General features: G+C 36.8%; 1 protein-coding gene across 3 annotated transcripts in view; it reads left to right on the top strand.

The window, feature by feature from the left end:
* Window positions 1-17,151, top strand: part of ERCC6 (ERCC excision repair 6, chromatin remodeling factor) — a 46,377-nt gene extending 29,226 nt beyond the window's left edge. For all 3 annotated transcript variants that reach the window (XM_027880476.1, XM_027880477.1, XM_027880475.1), the window contains 13 exons: window positions 1,856-2,026; window positions 2,469-2,645; window positions 3,994-4,110; window positions 5,478-5,573; window positions 6,964-7,182; window positions 7,918-8,028; window positions 8,477-8,596; window positions 9,622-9,716; window positions 11,595-11,740; window positions 11,825-12,529; window positions 13,113-13,314; window positions 13,633-13,711; window positions 14,688-17,151. In XM_027880476.1, coding sequence (XP_027736277.1) covers window positions 1,856-2,026; window positions 2,469-2,645; window positions 3,994-4,110; window positions 5,478-5,573; window positions 6,964-7,182; window positions 7,918-8,028; window positions 8,477-8,596; window positions 9,622-9,716; window positions 11,595-11,740; window positions 11,825-12,529; window positions 13,113-13,314; window positions 13,633-13,711; window positions 14,688-15,113 — 2,664 coding nt within the window. In that variant the 3' untranslated portion in view covers window positions 15,114-17,151. The remainder of the gene's footprint in view (window positions 1-1,855; window positions 2,027-2,468; window positions 2,646-3,993; window positions 4,111-5,477; window positions 5,574-6,963; window positions 7,183-7,917; window positions 8,029-8,476; window positions 8,597-9,621; window positions 9,717-11,594; window positions 11,741-11,824; window positions 12,530-13,112; window positions 13,315-13,632; window positions 13,712-14,687) is intronic.
* The last annotated feature ends 4,954 nt before the right edge of the window (window positions 17,152-22,105 follow it).

Raw genomic sequence — 22,105 nt, 5'->3', positions numbered from 1 at the left:
AATAAAATTAAACGTGCTGTAATCTAACCAAACAAGAATTATGAATTAAGTAATACATTATAAAATAGCATAAATTCTGAAAGGCCACACCCTCCAAAGAGTATGTATCCAGTATTAAATTGGTTACCATATTTTAAAAGATTTAAAATTACTGCAAGAGCTGCATCTAAAGTGAAGGCAACCTCTGAGAAAGTACCCAATGCAGTAAAATGAGAATTAGTGTTAGAGCGTGAGTTGATAAAATTGTGTTGTATTTCTTCATTGTCAGCACAAATCCTTGTTTATTAAAAATTTAGCTTGAAGGAAACTTTTATTAATTACAGGTTCAGTAAATCCTGACTAGGATTCTGCTGTGGTGTGTTTACAGTGAATGGCCTTCATGTGCCTGTGTTTCACTTCTGTTCTCTCTGCTACCTGACAGCGTGATTTATGGCTGTTGTTTTCTACTGGTCCACTGTTTGCCCTCTAGGAGGGATTGGTCTCTTGAGCCTCTATAATAACAGCAGCACTTTCACAAAACATCTTTTAATGACAAGAGCATAGCATTCTGTAAGTCAGGCTAATTGCAGACATAGCCTATTAATTGCAAAAATTAGGAGAGGTTACATATTTTACAAGCTTTTAATTTTAAATCACCCGAGATGATTTGTTGTAAGTGTTTGGGTAGAGAAGTCTACAATATTCTAGGATATGCCATTGCTGAGACTCCAGAAAAGTTGCAGACTGTGGATAATATAGAATATTGTAAAATTAGGCTTTGGGTGTCCACAGCTGCCTAGAAATCCTACTCTCTCTGTAATGCAAATTGTATTGAAGATTGCATATTCTCTTGAGAATTGTGATATCAACGTTAAATAATGCGTTGTGGTTTTATCAGGAGATGATAATCAGAAAGTAGAAATTCTTGAAAAGTTAAGCTCATAAGAGCTTTAAATCTTGGGGTATGTGTAAACAACTGATTTTACAGTAAAAGATCATGGACTTTTAACACCATCTCACTTTTTGAGATAGATTTTTCTCTTTTGTTTTTGTTGGGTTTGTTTGGGTTTTTGTTGTTGGGGTTTTTGCTTGTTTGTTTGTTTGTTTGGGTTTGTTTTTTTTCTTAAAGACACTTCAAGTAATAAGGATTTTGCCTTTCCTATAGCAAATTCAGTGGTTGTTCTACTTTCTTTTTTCTTTTACATTGAATATGTTTCTTTCATCCAGAAATTGTTTCTCAGCCCATCATCTTCTGTTTAAGTCTTCTAGATTTATATGTGGAGGATAAATGCAATAGAGATGAGTCTTCAATGCTGTGAAAAGTGATATAGACTGTCTCTGCCCTACATACTTTGCAAATATAAAGGCTAGTAAAAACTTGGGGAAAGGTTATAGCTTAAAAGAGAAGCACAAAATTTGAAGATTCATAACAAATATATTAATCGTATTAATGAGAAAGGTTAGACAGAATTTAGAATTAACCAAACAGATGTTTTTTGTGATTGTTTTTCAGTTTTTTACTTGTTTAATTTTCCTCTAATGTTATAGATCTTGCTTGTAGTACACAAAGCTGGGTTTGTGACATGAATGTAGGAGAACTTGAAGAAATCAGTTGCGTTAATCAAATCCAGTGTTTGCTTTTTTAGAAATTGTCTTAAAAAAATTAAAATAAAGCCCACTGTTTCTTTCTGACCAGACTTCAGGTCAAATTCTGATCTTGAATACTGTTATAACACAGTATTCAAGTGCTTATATATCTGCTTTTACAGAACTTTATTTTATATATACCTTGGATAGCAGACCTGTATGTGTGTAGTTCGGTAGGTCTGAGATTTTTGTCTCACTGTTGCTGACAATGTGGATCTTTTGCTTTTAGGTGAAACTAATTCGTGAAATTGCTTCATGCCATGGAATTCTTATTACATCTTATTCATACATTCGACTGATGCAGGACAACATCCACACGTATGATTGGCATTATGTGATTCTGGATGAGGGTCACAAAATCCGAAATCCAAATGCTGCAGTCACGCTTGCATGCAAGCAGGTACTTTATAGAAAATAAATTTGTGCTCTGGGGGGAGGTTCCAAAATCTAATAGCCTATCATAAAAATATACGTTTGATTAGTAATAAAGAATAAAAGCATAAATCACAACAGTCTGTATTTGACTATTTAATTTACTTAGCATTTTTAATGAATTTACATGAGTAAATTTACAGAAGTATGGTAAAGAAAAAAAATCAGAAATTTTAAGTTGCGTAGTAATTTACCATTGGGTATAAATGTCAGATTGCTGGTGTGAATTTTCTGCCAACAGTTTATGGACAGTATATTGCAGAAAGCTCTTTTATTCACAAATAGGAGGCCGCGTATTTTAACATGAGAATTCATTGATGGTGAAACTGAATATCCTCTGGGGCAGGAGACAGGTTACATCATGAACCATGAAAATAACTTTCTTTTGGTTTTGTGGTTTTTATTAATAGTTCCGCACGCCCCATCGACTCATCTTGTCTGGCTCCCCTATGCAAAATAACCTAAAGGAGCTCTGGTCCCTCTTTGACTTTATATTCCCAGGAAAACTGGGAACCCTACCTGTGTTCATGGAGCAGTTTTCTGTCCCAATAACCATGGGAGGATATTGCAATGCTTCTCCTGTACAGGTAAATACATCAAAAATAGCACTTTGCTTGAAGGAAACTGGTGTGTTGTTTCTAAACTGACGTGTAAATGTGCTTCGTGCTGTATGTTCTAGACACTACACTAACCCAAAAAAGAGGTGTATATTTGTTTTACTGCTGCATGTACAAAAACAACTGTTCAGCTAAATGAAAACATTTCATTTATACAGGGGTACAACTTATACAAAGGGTTTTCTTGTCAAAAGCCCTGATTTAAGTCATTAAAAGTATTCTTTGATAAGAAGTAAAGATAAACAAAATGGAGTGGAAAGTGACTGATCTTGTATTTTGATGTACTTAAATACAACTTTCCTGTTTGATATCAAGCTTTGTCAAATCATGCAATAAGAGGAATCCTTAAATCCAAACTGAAAACTATTTTTATTTTAAAAGGTAAAGTAGGTGTTCGAAATCTGAAAGTAGATAAACTAATTTTGAAAGCAAAAATTATTTGGAAAATGATTTTCAGTAAGTATTAATAGTAAGTAACTATTAATCTTTGTAGTTATGGTTCTCAATATTGACTGAGAACATTTCTCAAATTAGATGATAAATTAATTGTTGGTATCATAATCTGCAGACGAAATTGTATATAAGTGCTAAGAATGTTGTATCTTTTTGTATCCTCTTTGTAATGCACACATGTATTTTTAAAGTTTTATTTTATTTTTAAGTACTTCCCTTGTCTAAACCTTAGTAATTTACTAAATTGGACTTTCAATTTGGTTTTTTACATATCAATAATTTATTATATTGTTTGTTTTGATGTAAGAGAAATTAAGGTATTTTTAGCAATTATGTACAGTTATTACCCATCTCACACACCCATTACCCATTTTAGAACCATATGCTCCATTTAAAGCCAGAGTGACCTTTACTTTCTGTGATCATGGAGATTTTCTTGTACCGATTTTTTTTTTTTTTAATAGTCTCAAGTGAGCACTAATCTTCACTTATTGTTTAGTAACACCCGTTGCTGCAGGCTGCTTTTTTGATCTTTAGTATATGTATTACCAGTTTTTCATGAGGACTTTAGTTTTGTGTAAATTTATGCTTACTTCTATCTTTGGTTTCTAATGAAATATCTCATTTCTGGTCTCTTTTTAAAGACAAATCTGTGGTTTCTGAGGAAGACCTATTCAATTTTATTGTTGCTAACATGAATTTTATTGCAATTCTTATTGTGTTGAATATGTAACTCTTACATGTAAAATATAAAACATCTGATTTAATTAGAATTTTCCTATCACTAATGATGGAATTTTGCTTGTTGCTAAAATTAATATCAAGAATCAAAATATAACCTGTGCTTTTTTCTTCCTGTTTTCAGGTAAAAACTGCATACAAATGTGCCTGTGTGTTACGGGACACCATAAACCCCTACTTGCTGCGAAGAATGAAGGCTGATGTAAAAATGAGCCTTTCACTTCCAGACAAAAATGAACAGGTTTGTTTATCTTCACTACTAGATCTGACTCCTCTCCCCCCCCAAAACTCAATCTTTCCTGGTCATTTGGAAATAAGTTTTGCTAATAGCAGTTGAAATGCTGTTTTAACTGAAAAGAAGATGTAGAGCTTTCAAGATTCATATTCTTTTCACAAGTGTTCTGAGTATTAAATGGTCACAGTCTTGCAGGGTCTCTGAGCGCACTCATCTAAAAAGCGAAGGATAGATGAAGTGTAGTCAGGTCTGTGCATAGATATGAGTTGCCTATTTCCTTTTTTACAGTAGGAAACACTGTAGCATTATTTCCTGCTGTAAAAATACTAATTTGGGCAGAAAGTAGTAGAGAAATACTTGATGGCAGTTGTTCATTCTGCAGGCTAGCTGACCTATACATTCTAACAAATTTCCAAAATATTAGCTTTTTGATGTAAAACTTGTTTGCTTTACCACGAGGTAGAATATTTTTTTAGGAAATATTTTGACTCAGAGGAGATTGAAAGTATGAGTCAACTAAAATTCCTACAAATACTCACTTGTAGTAATTATTAGACTCTTCTGCCATTCAGGTTTCAGTGCTTCAGGCTTTCATGTTTTCTTCTCATTCTCTTCCTGACTTCTCCCTCTAAAAGAGAAGTAGACGTGCTAGCCTTTGTAAGACAGTGCCGAAAGGTGCATAATAAACAAGTAGGCCATACTTGTTTGTTCAGTCCAACGATCTTTTTTAATCAATTTTAATTTCTACATACTTTGAATTATACTGGGCTACCTAATGTAAAGAACGCAATCATAAACAGATGAAACAAATTTGCTTTTTGTTCTTGTCAGTCACAAGGCATTACCTCAGTTTGACTTACATCATAATGCTGGGTGCCTTGCAGGATGCAAGGAAGTGTTTTGTTCCATTTTAGCCCATCAGAGCATCTGAAAAATCATTATATGCTCACACTCAAAGTCTAATGACAGATCACATGTGCTAACCTTCCCATGAGGTAGTAAGAATTTGCAAGTTGTAAGGGACATAACAGACCCACAATGGAAAGCATTTCCTATAAACACAGCTTTGAGAGAACACTTAACGTTGCACAGTTACCTCATTAAAACTGGAAAATGGTAGCACTTCCAAAACTAAAGCAATTTGAGGGGAAAACATAACTGGGAAAGAGCACATAAAACCTCATGAAACTCATCTTACTGATTATGTTCATTCCCTAAAAATTATATTCTTTTTTTTATTTCTAATTATTTCTATGCAGTATCTTTTAACTTAGTATTTCAGTATGTCAGACATCTCTGAAGCTTCACTGTAGCACACTGTAAAATTTTGAAATTCACATAGGTTGGGCTTGAGTGGTTGTCTTCTTTTGTAGGTCCTCTTTTGCCGCTTGACAGAGGAACAACGTCAAATCTATCAAGATTACATCAATTCTAAAGAAGTTTACCAGATTCTCAATGGAGACATGCAGGTGGGTATCAGTAAGGATAATGACAGGTAGAGTTTGGTGGGTAAAGTCAGGGACTGGCCTTTGCATTCTTCTAGCTGGCTTCTGAGGAGAAAGGGAAGCACGCTGATCTCATTTCTGCTTTTGTAAATGTCTGCACTTCTTTTCTCAAGAAATGTTGCATGAAATATGTAGAGTTAGTCATCCAGTATGTAGTGACGTGACCAGATAAAAGTAGGAATGGAATTGGCTTCACAATGTTTGTGATCTTGGAAACAAATCTTGGCTACTGGATGACCTGTTGTAGGTAACTGCATACATGCTTTTAACTTGGTGCAGAAGTGAAGCAAAGGAAAAGCATAATTTGTTGTGAGAGTACAGTTCAGGTGCGATAACTTTGCGATGCAATGGTTGATGATTGCAGAGTCTTACCATATTGCAGAGCAAATCCTTGTTATTTTCTTATTAGTCACTTCTCAAGATCTGCCTCCATGCTGGCAGCGTAAGTGTTGAAATTGCTGTGAAATTCAGATGCTAACTGTTGCCTGTGTAAAATGTCAGTTATTCCCTGTGACTCCTGCATTGCACACATCTGGTCCCTTAGGCATTTTTATGCTTGCAGTGGATGTTTCTCCCTTCCATTTTAGCTGCAGGATACAGATTTGTTGTTTATAAGAGGAGAGGTAGTATGCCTTGGCTATAATGTGTAATTTAACACATTTTCTTGTCTTGTGAACTGTGAAATCCTTTCTCCCCTCATACACAGTGGCTTCAGTCAGTTGTATGGCCAGTATAGCCATATATATTGCAGTTCCATACAAAGCACATGTTGTCCTTATTCCTGTTTTGAACTTTTTTTATTATTCCAGGTCCTGCAAAAGTATAGTGGCCAAGTTTCTTCAAGTGCCTAGCCATTTTAGTTATCCCAGTGAAAATTATTTTAAGGAGCTTGATCTTCGAGGTGGCTTGCACAAGTCTATCTGCAGAGATTTCCCAAAGATGTTACAGAATGGGCTATCATATTTGCTAGGGTTCTGAAAATTTTGGATAGTAAATGCCAATGCTTTTATTAGACGTTTTGTGGTGACAGCAGCAAATCCCAGCTGAAAAACAAAAACCGCATTGTCCAAACAAACCATAAATTATGAGCAGGCTCATCTAAATTGTAGTGCTAGAAGACTGAGGGATTTGGTATTTCAAGCTAGTTCATTTTAATGGGCGCTCTTTATATCAGAAGAATAAGTAACACTTGTAATATTATTGAACAAATAACTGCACAGAACCCTTCTCAATGGCAAACAAACTTATTTATGATGACTGGATTAATCCCTTGTTGTTTATTTTTCTCAACCACAGCCTGTATATGCAAGCATTTGTCATAAAAATAAAAATACTTTTATCATGTGTTCTTTAGATTCTCTTAGGACTATCAACTTTGAGAAAGATTTGCAACCACCCTGACTTTGTCGCTGATAGCCCCAGCTTTTCAAAGGGTGTACCAGATGCTGAAGTGGAGGAATCAAATCAGTTTGGATATTGGAGACGTTCTGGAAAAATGATAGTGGTAGAATCCTTGCTGAAAATATGGCACAAGCAAGGTCACAGAGTGTTATTTTTTACTCAGTCAAGACAGGTAAGATGACCTACTTGGTTTTAGTTTTAGTTATCACTAAAGCTAAAAATATTGTGTGTGTATGTTCCAACAAGACTTGTAATTAGAACCACATTTTGTAGTGTCCTTCTCAGAAAATTAAGATCTTATTGAAGAGAAAAAAAAAAGAAATTACAAAAATTACTATTATCTGGAATAATTGGAGACCAGTTCCCAAGCTCAGTAAGCTTTACTGGAGTGGCACAGTGTTGTGGCAGTGTTGCCCAATTTCAATATACGGGGTCAAAGCTTGTATCAGTTGGACCTATATCGTACCAAGCTGTCCCTGCTGTGTTGTTTCAGGATAGAACTGGTACTCAGTTTCTGTGTAATGCATGTGCACATCTAATTCTGAGAACTGTGTGTGTTGGGCCACTAGCACAGACAGTGACTTTCATTTGTTTTCCCTGTGTAGTCACGATTTTGTCTTGCTTCTGTGGCTTCCCTTGGAATGCTGCATCATTTATCTGTTTAAGTATCTTGAGACTATGGCCCTGGACTTTCCAAACCAAGCACAGATATTCCACTTATACATTCAACAGTCAAATAAATGGTTTTTTTCCCCAATTATATAAGTAAATTTTCTGTTCATTTAAAATTCACAAGTTTTTGTTTGTCATTGTGGTTGTTTGATTAACACTGCAGTTCGTACCACAAATTCTTATGGCTTGATCAGGCAGCTGCTGTCTTCACATAACTTTTTTTCCATCACAACAGATGATGCAGATACTTGAAGTCTTTGTGAGACAGAGAAACTATTCCTACCTCAGGATGGATGGCACCACAGCAATAGCTTCCAGACAGCCTCTTGTAACAAAATATAATGAGGTGAGGTGTTGCATTCCATACATGAATGACTATTAGTGAGTATGGCTAAGTTCTTGCATTCCATTTTGGCGTGTTTTTAAATATACTACTTCAGGTTTGAGACAGAAAACTGGGGAGTTCTGTCAAATGAAACAACTTCCTCAGTGAGAGAGCAGAAAAAAGTCATCACTTCTTTCACACTTAAAAATTAGGTTTTCTGTTAAGAAATAACCACAGTTGAGAAGGGGAAAAAGAAATTTTATTGGAAAACAGTAAATGAAGTTTAGATTAGACTACTTTTATTTGCCAAAACAGATATTAGATGAACAAGGAAATGTATTTCCTTCTCTTGGCCCCCTTTGCATCTTTGTAAATAATGCTGATAATGAAAGATTCCAGGAATTAATTTATTCTTTTAATGTTGTGCTTTGGTAATTCTTGCTTTAGTAAATTCTCTTTTATGTTATAGGACAAATCCATATTTCTTTTTCTCTTAACAACTCGTGTTGGTGGCATTGGTGTTAACTTGGTTGGTGCTGACCGGGTTATTATTTATGATCCTGACTGGAATCCTAGTGTAGACACACAGGTGAGTTTGTTTTATTACATTACATTTACCAGCTAAGCTGAAACAATACTGAGGATGAAATTACATTTATCTCCTCAAATAGCGTTAAAGCACTGTGTGGCTCTTTCCGAGGTTGCTGTTCCCAGCAGTGGTCGCTTAGGGTGCAGTTCCACATTATGATTACTCTTGTGGCAAAGCCAATTTAAGTGGTTCCTACCACATCCCCTTTATGTTGTTGCATCTTACCACTCTTCAATATTGTCAATTCTTGTAGTCTGTTTACAGTGCAGTCAAACAAACAGTTCAAATGACCCGTGATTTTTAAACAAATAAACCAGATTTTTCTGAAGGGAGACTACAGCTGTGCAAGCTGTGGAACCAATATGACTGTTCGTGGTGACAATGCAGGGTAAAAAAAGGAGAACAAGTGTTGCTCAAGTTGGCTTTGTCACTAGATAATGATATGTAGCTATATCCTTTGAATGCTGCTCTAAGCCAGTATTGTTAGAAGTCGTGCTTTGTCTCAGGGTATGATGGGACTCTGGTTTATCAGATCCCATAGCAGTATGTGATGCTTATGTGTTTGAGAGGAAAAAACTTTTTGATAGAATCCTACGTAGCTCTGAGATTTACACGTCTGACTTAGAGTGCTATGTATTAGTGGTAGGTTCAAGATGTTTGTAGGAAAGCTTTCAGTTAAGAATAAAAAGTTCAAAGGAAAGGTGTGTATTAAAGCTCTGCTGTAAAATAGATCCCTTCTGGAATAAGTCTGTATAAACTACTTATTCTAGATACAAGTTCCAATTTTAATATAATATTATTGATAATTTTTACATAGATTTCTTGGAGACTTGTCTTTCTACATATGTAAACTTTCTAAATCTTGTTCTTCTCCTGCAGAGTTAGTTGTCATAATGCTGTAGAAATACCACTTCTTGAACTATGTTAAATGTCCAAACTAAGTTTGAAACAGTGTTATCATTAGCTCTCCATCAGATACATGTTTAAGAAATTAATGACTGGTAACCAAACCTTTTGTGTTCCAGGCTCGGGAACGTGCTTGGAGAATAGGCCAGAAGAAAGAGGTGACTGTGTATAGGCTTCTCACTGCAGGTACTATTGAAGAGAAGATATACCACAGGTCAGTCAGAAAGTTTTCTTGTATACAGCTGCATGCTCAGGAAAATGCTTGTCGCGACTCAACACAGTGCACAGCGACATACCTAGTGTACATGTGCTTACATGGCTTGTAACCCTCAACCTTGGTCATGATGGGCACATCATGGAAAACTTTTTAAAATTTCTCCTGAGAAATGGGCCTTCTTCTAGTATAGACTCCCAGCGTCAGGGCTGGGAGTCTGCTCTCCCTCAGCTCCAAGACCCACCTGCTAAATGTGCCTTATCAAGTCTGTTCCAACACCTGTCTGCAGCACACACTGGAAAAGAGAGTATGAGGCATACAGAAAATAATTAGCACCTTACTCAGAATGTGAGACTCAACAAGACTGAAATGCGAATTGAAATCAACAAGTTCTCTATGTTCTCCTTGGGATATATCAAGATGTATGTGATACATACATCCATTTACTACTGTGCAAACCCAATTTGATTTTATTCCCAAATCATTCCAAAGTGAAAGAATTAAATCCAAATAACCACCAGTCATATTCATGTTATTTATTCCAAAATGTAGCTAAAGCCTTTTAAGTGCTTGCATTTTGAAATCAATGAAATCTTTTTAGTTCGCTTCCCAATTTATCTTTCTCAGTAGTTAGCTTCATTCACATGAATTCCAAATGAATGTACATGGGAATCCTCTGTCTAGTCATTACTCTTCAGAACTGAAATGTCCTTTTGGAAAACTCAGATGAATGAAAAGCTCTAAATGATGAAATGCTAGCACTTATTGAATGCCTTTTTTAATCTGTTTTGCCACATGGACACAAAGCATCTGCTGTTGATTGGCTTCCATCCCTCTGGCTTACTTGTGTTTAAACAACACTGACCGCATCAAGGAATTGGACTCTAAGGGTCAGCACAGCCATCAGAAATTCATTTATTTCCAGAACAGTGCAGTGGACTGTGAACTTAAAGCAATTGTCTTTTCTCTTTTCCTGTGTGTTCTTCCCTGCAAATATGTGCTCCTCATTGCAGGAAACTATGAAGCTCAGATAATCCTTAAAAACTTTATAAACTCTTCTACTGGATACTGTGCAGTAGCTGACTATGTTTAAACTTAGTTTTCAAAAACTGGTTTTAAAAATAGTTTCACTGCATAATGTGGTTAGAGCCAAAACCATGATAAAAACAGTTCTAGAGAACTGACTTCCAGTTTTATTTATGGATTTCTTTTTTGTAGAGAAAAATAGCTTTTACTCCAGGCACCATGTAGTACAAATAGGGCATAGAATTAGTTTTATCAATACTAGAAGATTTTTTTGCAGCTCAGTTCTCCCCCAGATTTGTTCCTTTTGGTCCTCTGCAGGTAGGCTCTCTTTTTCTCTTTCTCTTAACCACAAGTCTGATTTCCCTTTTCAGTGGCTGTCATCCAGTCATCACAATCAAACTGAGCTACTCAGTTGCTTTTGATCCCTCCAATCAATTGAATGTGTAAAATGTTGTCATTTTAACAAGCTCTTGTTTTTCTTTCAGGAGCTTTCTGATAGTTTTATTGTAACATATGCAAGCTTTTCAATTTTAATAGACAAAAATACTAGCTGTGAAATTATTTATTGCTTAGTTAAGGAATGCCTTGTAGGACATCTCAGGATGGTGGTTACCTGTTGTGTTATGGGATTGTTGCAAAATAATAAATCCCTGTGTTTAACAATTTCCTTGGTTGTTTTGAAAGTAACTAACTCAAGATTGTTTTGGAAACTAACGTAATCTTCCCACTGCTTAATTGTTCTGCAGGGTAACGTTTGTGCATATATAGTTTTCTGTTTAAGTGCTGTATTCAGTACTTAAACATAGCTAGACATTGTTTCATGCACAAAGTACTTCTTTTTTCTTTTTTTAGGCAAATCTTCAAACAGTTTTTAACAAACAGAGTGCTGAAAGACCCTAAGCAGAATCGCTTCTTCAAATCCAATGACCTTTATGAACTTTTTACTCTGAACAGCCCAGATGTGTCTCAGGGGACAGAAACAAGTGCAATTTTTGCAGGTACATGTGTTTTTTCTATTTGTTTAGCAGAAAAAACCCGTTTTAATTGTTGTTAAATAGATACTAATTTTATTCATCCCTCAGGTACTGGTTCAGATGTTCAAGTCCCAAAGCCATCTCGTAATGGTACTTCTAAACATGATCTCCATCTTGCAGAAAGCAGCTCACACAAGAAAAGCAAGTCCTCCAATTCCTGCTCAACCACTCACATGAAAGATTCTTCTGCTAAAGCAATAGAGACAAGTGAGGAAACCAAAGGAAATTTGGAATCCTTTGACCAAAATAGCTATGCAAAAGATAATGCACAAGCTACTACTGATACAAATTCACTGAATAAATGCAAGGAGGAACACTTGGAAAGTGGTAACACATCTATGTCCCAGTCGTTGCCGTGTGATGCAGGGTCTTCAGAAAATGCCAAATGTCTGACTGCTGTGGTGGCTGATGAAGTACATGGAGCAGCTAATGCAAATGCCGAGGCAGATTTTAGCCTTACTTGTGATGTGGCTGGCTCCTTGAAAAAGCAGGATGCTAAAACTGAAGATGGGCAGTTAGATAATAATCATTACAAATGTATCTCAAAAACAAAGCACAGGGTGGCTGTGGTGTCACATGAGAGCCACAAAGATGAGTTTAAGAAGAAACATCACAAAGATGCCAAATTTGAAGGAAAACGCATTCCTCATCTAGTGAAACAAAAGCAATACAGAAGGGAGAACAGTGAAGAGAAGGAGGAAGACTCAAAGAAAAATGATGATTATGTCTTGCAGAAACTTTTCAAAAAATCAGGTAACAGTTCTTGTTTGGCTGACGACTATTTTTAAACAGAGGTTTAACCTATGCAAGTGAGGGAAGGAGCCGTTCTGTTACTCTGATGGTTTGAGCTACGATACAAAACTTGTTTATTATGTTACTGTGCTGAAACCTTAGGATGTTCATAATTTAAATGCTGCATTTATGAATGTGCTAATTACCTTGGCACCAGCAGATCAGATAGATTTGCACTTCTGGATATAGAAGTAATGCAGTGTTTCTCCTGGAAATAAGGATGTAATCAACCTTCATTTACACAAGGGTTTCACTTCTGTCTGTCCTGTCCATAACAACGGAAATGATCAATTTACCCACATAATTGCCAGATCTGTTGTGAATAATTACCTCATCAGCACACCAGAAGTGATTTGCTGTCAAATTGATTACTTAACTCATATGGAAGGGGGTTCTCTCATTAGGAATTACTGTACTGATGTGCTTAATATAGTCAACATGAAAAAGGAAAAACGTTACTGTGGCATTCACTTAAAAACTGAGTATTTGATTTTCATGTATTAGCAGATGTCCTCCTTCACTTTTTGAATCTTCTGATTTTTAGGGGTACACAGTGTCATGAAGCATGATGCCATTATGGAAGCTTCCAGTGTAGATCATGTGCTGGAGGAAGCAGAAGCAAGCAGAGTGGCCCAGAATGCCTTGAGAGCCTTAAAAATGTCTCGTCAGCAATGTTTAGGAGCTGCTTCTGGTGTGCCAACCTGGACAGGCATGAGTGGTCTTTCTGGTGCACCATCAGGAATAAAGTAAGTTCTGTTGCTGCTTTTTCAAAAACAGAAGAGTGAGTTAGGATGTTAAGGATTTATCTTTTTTTGCACTTGTAATTTGCAGTTACATATATCAAAGTGGCATTCATGTTTTATATTTTTATAGAGATGAAGGCACATTACAAGCCAAGGTAGTCTATTCTGAAGCACAAAGAAAGCATTATTGTTGCACAGTAGAACAGAAAACAGAGGGCTCTTGAGAACCCTAAAATGCAAACCCAGTCTGTCTTTGGAAAAACTGTACTAGTCATTTTGAGAAAGATATTTGATGGAATTAATTCTTTTGTGGGTTTTTAGGAGTCGGTTTGGTCAAAAAAGAAACTCCATGCTGCTTTCTTCACATTCCACTTGTGCATCACCTGCAAAGAAGCACAAGGTAAGAGACATTTCTGTATTAATAGTTGATGTATGTGAAATGTTATGATTAATGTAACAAATCTGATTTATACTGTAGATGTCTCGCACACATTTGTTGTATGATTATGTAGAATTCTAGAATTTTTAGTCACCTGTTAATTTTTTGGTTTTTCATGTTTTAATGAAGTCTAATTGGCTACAGCAGTCTGTCCCAGGTTGGACTTGGCTCCCAGCCAAGTGCCCGGACCCCGGGGACAAAACCCTCCCCCTCACCCCCTCCCAGCCGACCGGAAAAAAAAACAAAAGAACCCAAACCGAATAAACTTCAAATGGAAGACCCATATATATATAAAGAAAACTATATACACACTACCAACCAAAGGGAACTCCCCAAAAGGGAAAAGGGAAGGGAAAGGGAAAAGGGAAAAAAGGGATAAAAAGGGATACAAAAGGGATAAAAAGGGACAAAAAGTCAAATACTCCCCTCGAGAGAAAGTGAGCCACACCACACAGCTACCAGCACCGTCCGCCCCCCCAGGCCAACCAGACACGCTAGGCCCCACTCCCCCACCTGGGCAGAGCGACAGCAGAGCCACCTCCACCCTGGGTCCGCCGGAAGAAAAAGAGCGAGAGCTTCCTCTCTCTCCTTAATTATACTCTTGCATACGTAAAATCGTATGGAATACTGGGAACATGACCTTGGTTCCTTGGTTACAACCTGATCACCAAGAAAGGCCCAGATTCAAAACCACTACACAGTCACACATTGCATTGTGGTCTAGTTATCTGTCTCAAGACCAGCAATGCTTTTCTTTCTCTTCCTGAGTTCTAAAGTTGAGACCAGAATATATCACCTCTTTATTGTGTGTTTCAAATGACTAAGTTTTGAGTGGTCATGTTTGTTGTTTAAGTCTAAACTACATGCAGATTTTGTTTAACAGATTCTGTGGGTCTCAAAATACAACTTCCTCCATAGTCTGTATGTTTATTTGCAGGATGCAGATCCAATAAAGAAACAAAATATAAAGAAGTGTAGTTCCAGTGAGTACTTCGATGGAAAATCTGGAGAATCGTCCAGCGCTCTAGACTCTTCATCTTTATTAGCTAATATGAGGGCAAGGAACCACCTTATTTTACCACAGCAGACAAGGAACGATGGAGATGAGAACCATCAGCCAGCACCCACCCCAGTCCAGGGCTCAACAGAATACGATGAACTGCTTGTGGATTTACGTAACTTCATAGCGTTCCAGGCGCGTGTGGACGGCGAGGCCAGCACTCAGGAATTACTACAGGAATTTGAGTCCAAACTGCCTGCAGCACACTCCTGTGTCTTCAGAGAACTCCTCCGCAATATCTGCACCTTCCACAGGACCCCAAACGGTGAAGGGGTCTGGAGGCTAAAGACAGAATTCCGATGACCTTTGACAAGCAAAGGCACCTCTGTCCACTTGGCCCCCATTCTCCTCTCAAAGACTTACTGTTTGACTTTTAAAATTTACAAGTATTTTGTATTCATAAATAATTACTTTGAACAGTCAGTAGAGCAGGACTTGTTGCACGCCTCGAGCTAACTTAATTTCTGATTTACACTATTTATATGAAAGTGCCATCTACCTCATAGATAAAACAATACAAAATAGCACCTTTTCTTTAAAAGAAATCTTAATATAAACAGGATTAAGAACATATACTGACTTTTTATTACAATAAGAACCATGGATGTTGCCATGAGTTGCAAGACTTTGATTTCTGTGAAATTCCAGAAAACTTCTTCCTTGATTTCCTGTTTGTTACTTGAATGGTCATGGGGCACTCAGTGTACCATTAAAGAAAAAGGGGAAGGAGATGATAGTAGTTAGCATGAGAGATTCACTTGTACTGCCAAGTGCATCAGAATCACTGTATGAAACTTTCATCAGTAGTGAGGATTTTGGTTTAATATTGGTGCTTCAGTTGTTGCCAGTATCTAGCATATACAGTATAACTTATATCACTAACTAATTTGAAAAATTAATTCTACTGCCCTGAAGGTTTAATCATAAAAAATGGGAAGCCTGGCAGGATATTAAGTTAACTGCCAATTGATAATTAAGGAAAACTTACTAAATTCCAGAACACCCACTTGCACCATAATCAGCAGTTCAGTTACAGTCCCATACACCACTGGGAGGTGTTTGGAACAGTATTTCTTACCACTTAGGTAACAGTAACTGTTATGTTTGTCACAGGTTGTGGACTGATAATTGAAATCTCATTAAATATTCACGTGTCTCACTGTGATTTATGTCCAAAACTTTACAGTTCCCTCCTAGCACTTAAGATTTTATACCTTGACATAGACTGAGGTGTTAGTTGGTCAGAGGGGTGATGGTGTCACTGGATTTTACTAAACATAATTACTTTCGGATGGAGACATAGTTGGAGCATATGCAGTTACAGGTTATACCTCTTCTGTAGGTAGGGAAAATATCAAACTTCTTGACAGTTGGATAAGCTCCAATACCCATTTTTTTTCCAAAGAAAGAAGGATTGGATCATCTGTAGCAAATCTGAGTATGACATTTGGTCTGTCTTCAAGGTACTTGTGTGCTACACAAGGAAATTTTAAGGGGGAAAGTATAGATAGATTTTGTGAAGAAAACCACATTGTTGGAGGAACATTAAATTACTGTATGGCTCAAACTAGGAACAGTTAAATATGCCTAATGACCTTCCTATCCCTAGGCTATTAAGAGAAGGGAAAGCTAAGCTACTTTTAGTTTTTTGCTTACTGTGAAATTATCTTGTTTACTTAAAGTACAAATATTGAAAGATGAATGGTGATGCAAGAATACAAACTTACTTTCTCATAAAAAAAAAAGCCTTTAGGAGACTTCCAATGGCTTTTCCTCTTGTTTTTGCTCAGTGATAAAAGATCTGTAGAAATGTGCAAGAAGTGGTTCTTCACCGTGCAATAACTGGTCAGTTGGCTTTTCAGAGACTGGAGTTGGACAGGGCAAACAATTCAAGAATCTGTTTTCCTCATGGTAGTTGTAGGTGGGACCATTGCATCTTTTCCTAACATCTTTTTCTGATCCTTTTTATATTTACTACTTTCCCTCCTTCAAGAGAAAGATGAAAGTAACAGATCTGTTGGTATGACTTTAAACAGATCAGAAAAAGAGTAAAATTTAAATTATTTTCTCTTTTCTTCAGAGCTAGAGGGAATTTGAATTGTTTTGGTTGTCATGTCCCCCTGCATCTCTAATTGCCTGAAGAAAAAAAACAGAAATTCAGCAGTCAGCAAAGCTGCTGTCACCTTATCTGTTTTGGTGTCCTGTTTTATTTACTACTCCCAATCTTAAAGACATTCTTCCTGTATTAAAGAGAGCTTGCAGCTTCTCAATGATCTGTTAATGTAAATAGACTTCCGTGTACTTTTTATAAATCCTTGGCTTTTATGGACTTATTAAAAAATGAAAAACAGAAGTGTGTTGTAGAAGTCTTTGGGCATGGGGGAAGAGTGGGAATAGGGGGGCATCTTTTCCTTTACAGTGTGGCACTGGCCAAATGATTTATATTAACTTTAATTATATTTCCATTTTTCATACAATTTCAAATTATGCTCCCTAGCAACTAGTTTTTTTCCAGTAGTAGCATTTGTTTAAAATGTTTAATTGACTTAAATTAGTATAATACTCAAAAAATAATTTTAAGCAGTTAAAAGCATATGTGATTAAACATTTACAGGCTGATTTATAGGTAAAAGTTTTTCTGGGACATACTATAGCTGCTATGCATTTTGAAGTACAAGAGGGTTTTTTTCCTACTTTTATTCCATAAAGCATTATCTGATTTTTGTTTCTTTAGCTTTACCAGTGTAAAGTAAATTCCTTTCACATCTTCACAGAATATCTGAAGCAATTTCTGACTAATGATATTGCATAGTCAAACAAATCTTGTATTTTAAGTGTCTCCGTTTCCAAGTACTCAATACTGTAGTTGGTAGTTGCTACTTTATTTGTGCATGATTCCAAAAATCATCCATGTGGAATGCTTTTGATTTATATTTTGTTTTCTTATCTCAGTAAAAAGGGGATAAAGAACAATCAAATGTTAATTTAGGAATCAAGTTGGACAAAAACATTAAATCTTATGAAGGGAAGACATTTCAGCATGAAACAGCGAGTATAATCTTTAAATTAAAAAAAAAATATCACAAGGAACTACTGAAAATTTCTTTCCTGTAAAGATGCTAAAAGCTGAGCACCATCCTACTCCAAAAATGTCCTACCAGTGTAGATGATGTGACCTAATATCCACACAAAATTCTAGAAAGATAAATAGCAAAAAGTTTGATTGTTCTGTAAGCAGTGGGGACTGTGTATGTACACTGTTTGGATAAAATAGGCTGCATTAATTTTTTTTAACAGCAGAAGTCAAAACTTATCATAATTGTTCCTTGTGGTTTCAAACCATATTTATAAAGGGGAAGGGGAAAAAAACCCACATTTGTTTGTTAAGATTTTTTTCTCCCCCATTGCTACTCTCCTTTTACATTATTCCAGGTGATTATTCTCCTATGTTCATCCTTTAGCTGAAGATGTATAGCCAATCCACATATCTCTGGTATAAAAACTAAATTCTGACCTGGAGAAAAGAGACACTGCTAAAGGCTGTAGGCCTTTGACTCTTCTGGACTATAATGACTCACTACAAAAGAAATGTAAGATGATGAATGGATAGATAGGTAGAAATGGTGATTAAAAATTGAGAGGAGTATTTTTAAATTCCCAACTTCAGCCTGTGGCTCAGCCTCTTCTGAAAGGGCCGCACCATGTGGAAAATTGAGTCTACTGCAGATAACAAATGTTATCTTTCCAAATAGAGGATAGAGAAGTGGGCTTTTAAATCTGCAAGTTTTGGCTTCAGATGACAGTTACCTGTAGACAGTTGTATTCAAATCATAAGGTCGACTTTTCTTCTGATTCCAAGATTGTCTAATTTTTACTGTCTTCTAGTAGTGCAGTTCTCTGTCTTTGGAGAAGCTACAATAGACAGGACAAAATTTTCAGAATTATTTATGGGATTTTTGTTCTTCATAAAATGTTTTACAATTGCGAAGACAGAGCAGATACACAAAATCTGTTAAGTAAATTATATGCTGTGTAACTTGGAAAATAAGAGCATTGGTGAGGAGGGAGAGAATTTTCTGATAGATTTTTAAATGTTGCACATTGAGAGCTATCAAAAAGAAATACACATATGATGGTATTACCATACTTTTTCATTGAGAGAGAGATTCAGGCAGGCATCAGATTACTAAAAAGAGCAGTGTGAAAGTTATTGTTATAGGATGTATTCTTCAAGGAAAGCTGTCACAGAAAACAGTAACTTAAGCAACTAATTTGACAAAACAATCTTAGAGAAAACAGTAACTTGATTAATGTTTGTTCTTTTCTTGTTCTCCAACATAAAATAATTTCAAAAGAAGGAACTGAGTAGATGAATAATTAAACTGGTGGGATAGTATCTGACTTGGATTCTTTTTGCATATTGCTGTGTAAAATCTAGTAATTACAGTTTAGACAGTTTTTTCTCTTTGATGGAGGAGGTGTTGAGGAACAGCCATACCCCAGTGATTCAACAAGGAAGAATGATGCAGTGTGTCTTGTGCTGGTGGTGGCTGTGCTTTCTCAAATGATATATAAAGATGGTGAGAAAAATTGAATGTGAAGAGGCCCTGTAACAACTTCCTCAAAATTTGGCTTATTCCCAATGTGTGGGCCAAGAAATTATTTATTTCCATACTAATTTTTCCTCATGTTTTAAATTAGGTAACATAGTTGCTGAGATGATTTAAAATGAGGAATAATCTACCTGTTTGGTCTTTAGAAGCAGGGATGTCTGGATTCTCCTGCTATAAACCTCTGGGTGACTTTGGATGCAGCACTATAATGCCTGCTGCACTAGTTTCTCCATCTGATGGATAGTCATCTGGGAGAAGCAATACATCTTTCTTCAAAAATGCTTCAGGAAATTATAGCACAGTATAAAGAAGTCCTGATTGGAAAAACACAGGTAATATGGCATTTTATTGTCTAGATTATTAATTCAGCAACTCTAATTTACAAAACTATCATACAAAACTGCTGAGAGTCCAGTCTTTGAAGGGCTTGCATAGGGCACATGTCTAGGAGTCAGGATGTGCTGGGAAGTCTGCACTTGGGAGTTTATCTCCTCTGGGAGAAGTATTTATATATTAGATACATGGTAAAAACACTCTCTGCTACTTAGGGCCATTTATAATTTCCCTGTTCAAACATTCAAGCTAAATGCTGAATATACTCTTACTAACTCAGTGGCTCTCCATCTACCCAGCCCTCAAGGGATTGCTATTCTGGGCTCTGGGGTGATGTCACCACTTCTACTTCACAGTTTCGCTGATGTGGTACAGTCCTGTGCCTTCAGCTGAGACACAGAAGATGAAGCTTCCCTTAGTAATTCTTTTGTTAACAGGTAGCCCTGTTTCTTCTGCCTCTGCTGTCATTAGGAGAAGAGTGACATCTTTCACACAAGGGCCATTCCAGTTTTCTTTTTTAAATGGGCCTAAGACAGCTATTACAAGGTAAGTGAAACACCTTGTGTTCTTACTCCCTAACTGAAAAACCCGGGGAAGATTGCAGTGTATCGCTGCTGCCTTGAGGGAGCAGAAAACTAATCTTTCTAATTTTTTTCCCCAGAAAGAATAGATCTGTTGTGAGTCACTAAACTAGGAACTACAGAACCTGCACAGAAAACATGAAATGTCAGGCAGCTCTGTTAAGAATCAACTTCCAACCTGCTCTACCCACCAGCTCTTATTGTTTGTGCCAACATGAAACTAACGGAGGAAGGGAGGGTATATGCTGAGCTCTTAATTTCTGAATGGCAGGGCTGGACTTGCCTTCAAGTCCAAATTTGCTAAGGTTCTAAAATGTACAGTGAAAGTTCCTAAGTAAATTTTGTTCTGCCCACTGATAATACCATGCCATAACCATGTTTTTTCAGTGTTGCCATCCCACAGTAATTATGGCATCAAAGAGGATGTGGCAGGCCATGTAATAAATCCCACCATTCTTACCCATAAGCTATACCCGAAAGCCAAATGATTATGAACTCTTCAGACTACAGACTCTTTATCCTGTCATTTGAGAGAGAAAGAAGGGAAAGCAATGCCAGTGCTGAACTCTGGAGAATCCACCCAAAATTTTAAGTCGTTAACTGTCTGTCATAGTTCCTGAGAGATTCCCAGCTTTTCCTGGGCTCCCAAAGCCACACTGCTCACAACATGTAAGCTGAGAGAACCTATTTTTATTATACAAAACAGGGAGGTTGAAGCCTTGCACTAATTACAAACCAGTACGTAGTATCATCAGAGGAGCTATGACCAACTCCTGTATAAGGCTTACATAAGTGGTGAGTCATGCAGTCTTAGGAAAGAATAGGGAGAGAAGCTTTCATTATGTTGTTTGCCTAATCAGAAATATGAAAATAAAAGAACACAGCACTCAGTGGGTTACGTTTGGCTAACTGTACACTGGAATTTCTGCAGTTGCACTACGATTGAGGCATTTCATTGTTTGTGGTCCCAGCTTATATTAAACAGAGAGGATTTTTTCAATAAATCTTTGCCTCCAGGGCACAGTTGAGGTTGTTTGGGAACCCTAGCTATGTGTTCTAGACATTAATGTCTGGAAACAGCACCATGAGAGTAAAAATGAAGGTATATGCCTAGGGAGGGTACTGGGAGTAAATTAAGAAACCCAAGGGCAGGGTAGGGTTTGTGAGGATAAACATGTGAAGAAGCAGTGAAGTGGAAGAGAAGCTTTTAGGATGACTGAGAAACAGTCTAGAGATGATCTCTCATATTTTAGTAGTCTCTTCCCATGATCTCAGGCAGATAGTTAAATGGGTATTACTTCACCCAGCACTTGTTAGCCATGAGTTGAGATGCCTACAGCCCTTAGAAGACAACTGCAGAGTTTTGAGGATCAAGGTTGGATGAAGCTTTATGTGCAGCAACAGTTCTCTTTTTACACTGGTCTGATTAACCCACCACTGCTTCTCATTTTTCTCCCTTAGTCTTCTGCACCTCGTGGCAAACTGGATCAGCATGTTTGTCTCCTGGTGAAAAAAAACCAAAACAAACCTCCCCCTCCCCAAATCAAACAAACAAACAACACCAACAACTAAAACAAACAAAAAGCCAACAATAAAACCAAAACAACACAATAAAAAAAGGGCAAAACCATAGCATTAATAACTATCCATATTTTTTTAAATGTGGCTACACGAGCTGAATGCTGGAATGAGTTACAGTGGGAGGGAGTCTGGAGAACCATGTGGCCAAGTCCCAAGGAACTTCAGCATTAGTGCAGCAGAAGGTGAG

The sequence above is a fragment of the Empidonax traillii genome, unplaced genomic scaffold, assembly GCF_003031625.1.
Source record: "Empidonax traillii isolate 1590-97213 ecotype Southwest subspecies unplaced genomic scaffold, ASM303162v1 scaffold70:size1330859, whole genome shotgun sequence".
NCBI classification, from domain to species: Eukaryota; Metazoa; Chordata; class Aves; order Passeriformes; family Tyrannidae; genus Empidonax; species Empidonax traillii.
This window is presented reverse-complemented; position numbering and strand designations above follow the sequence as displayed.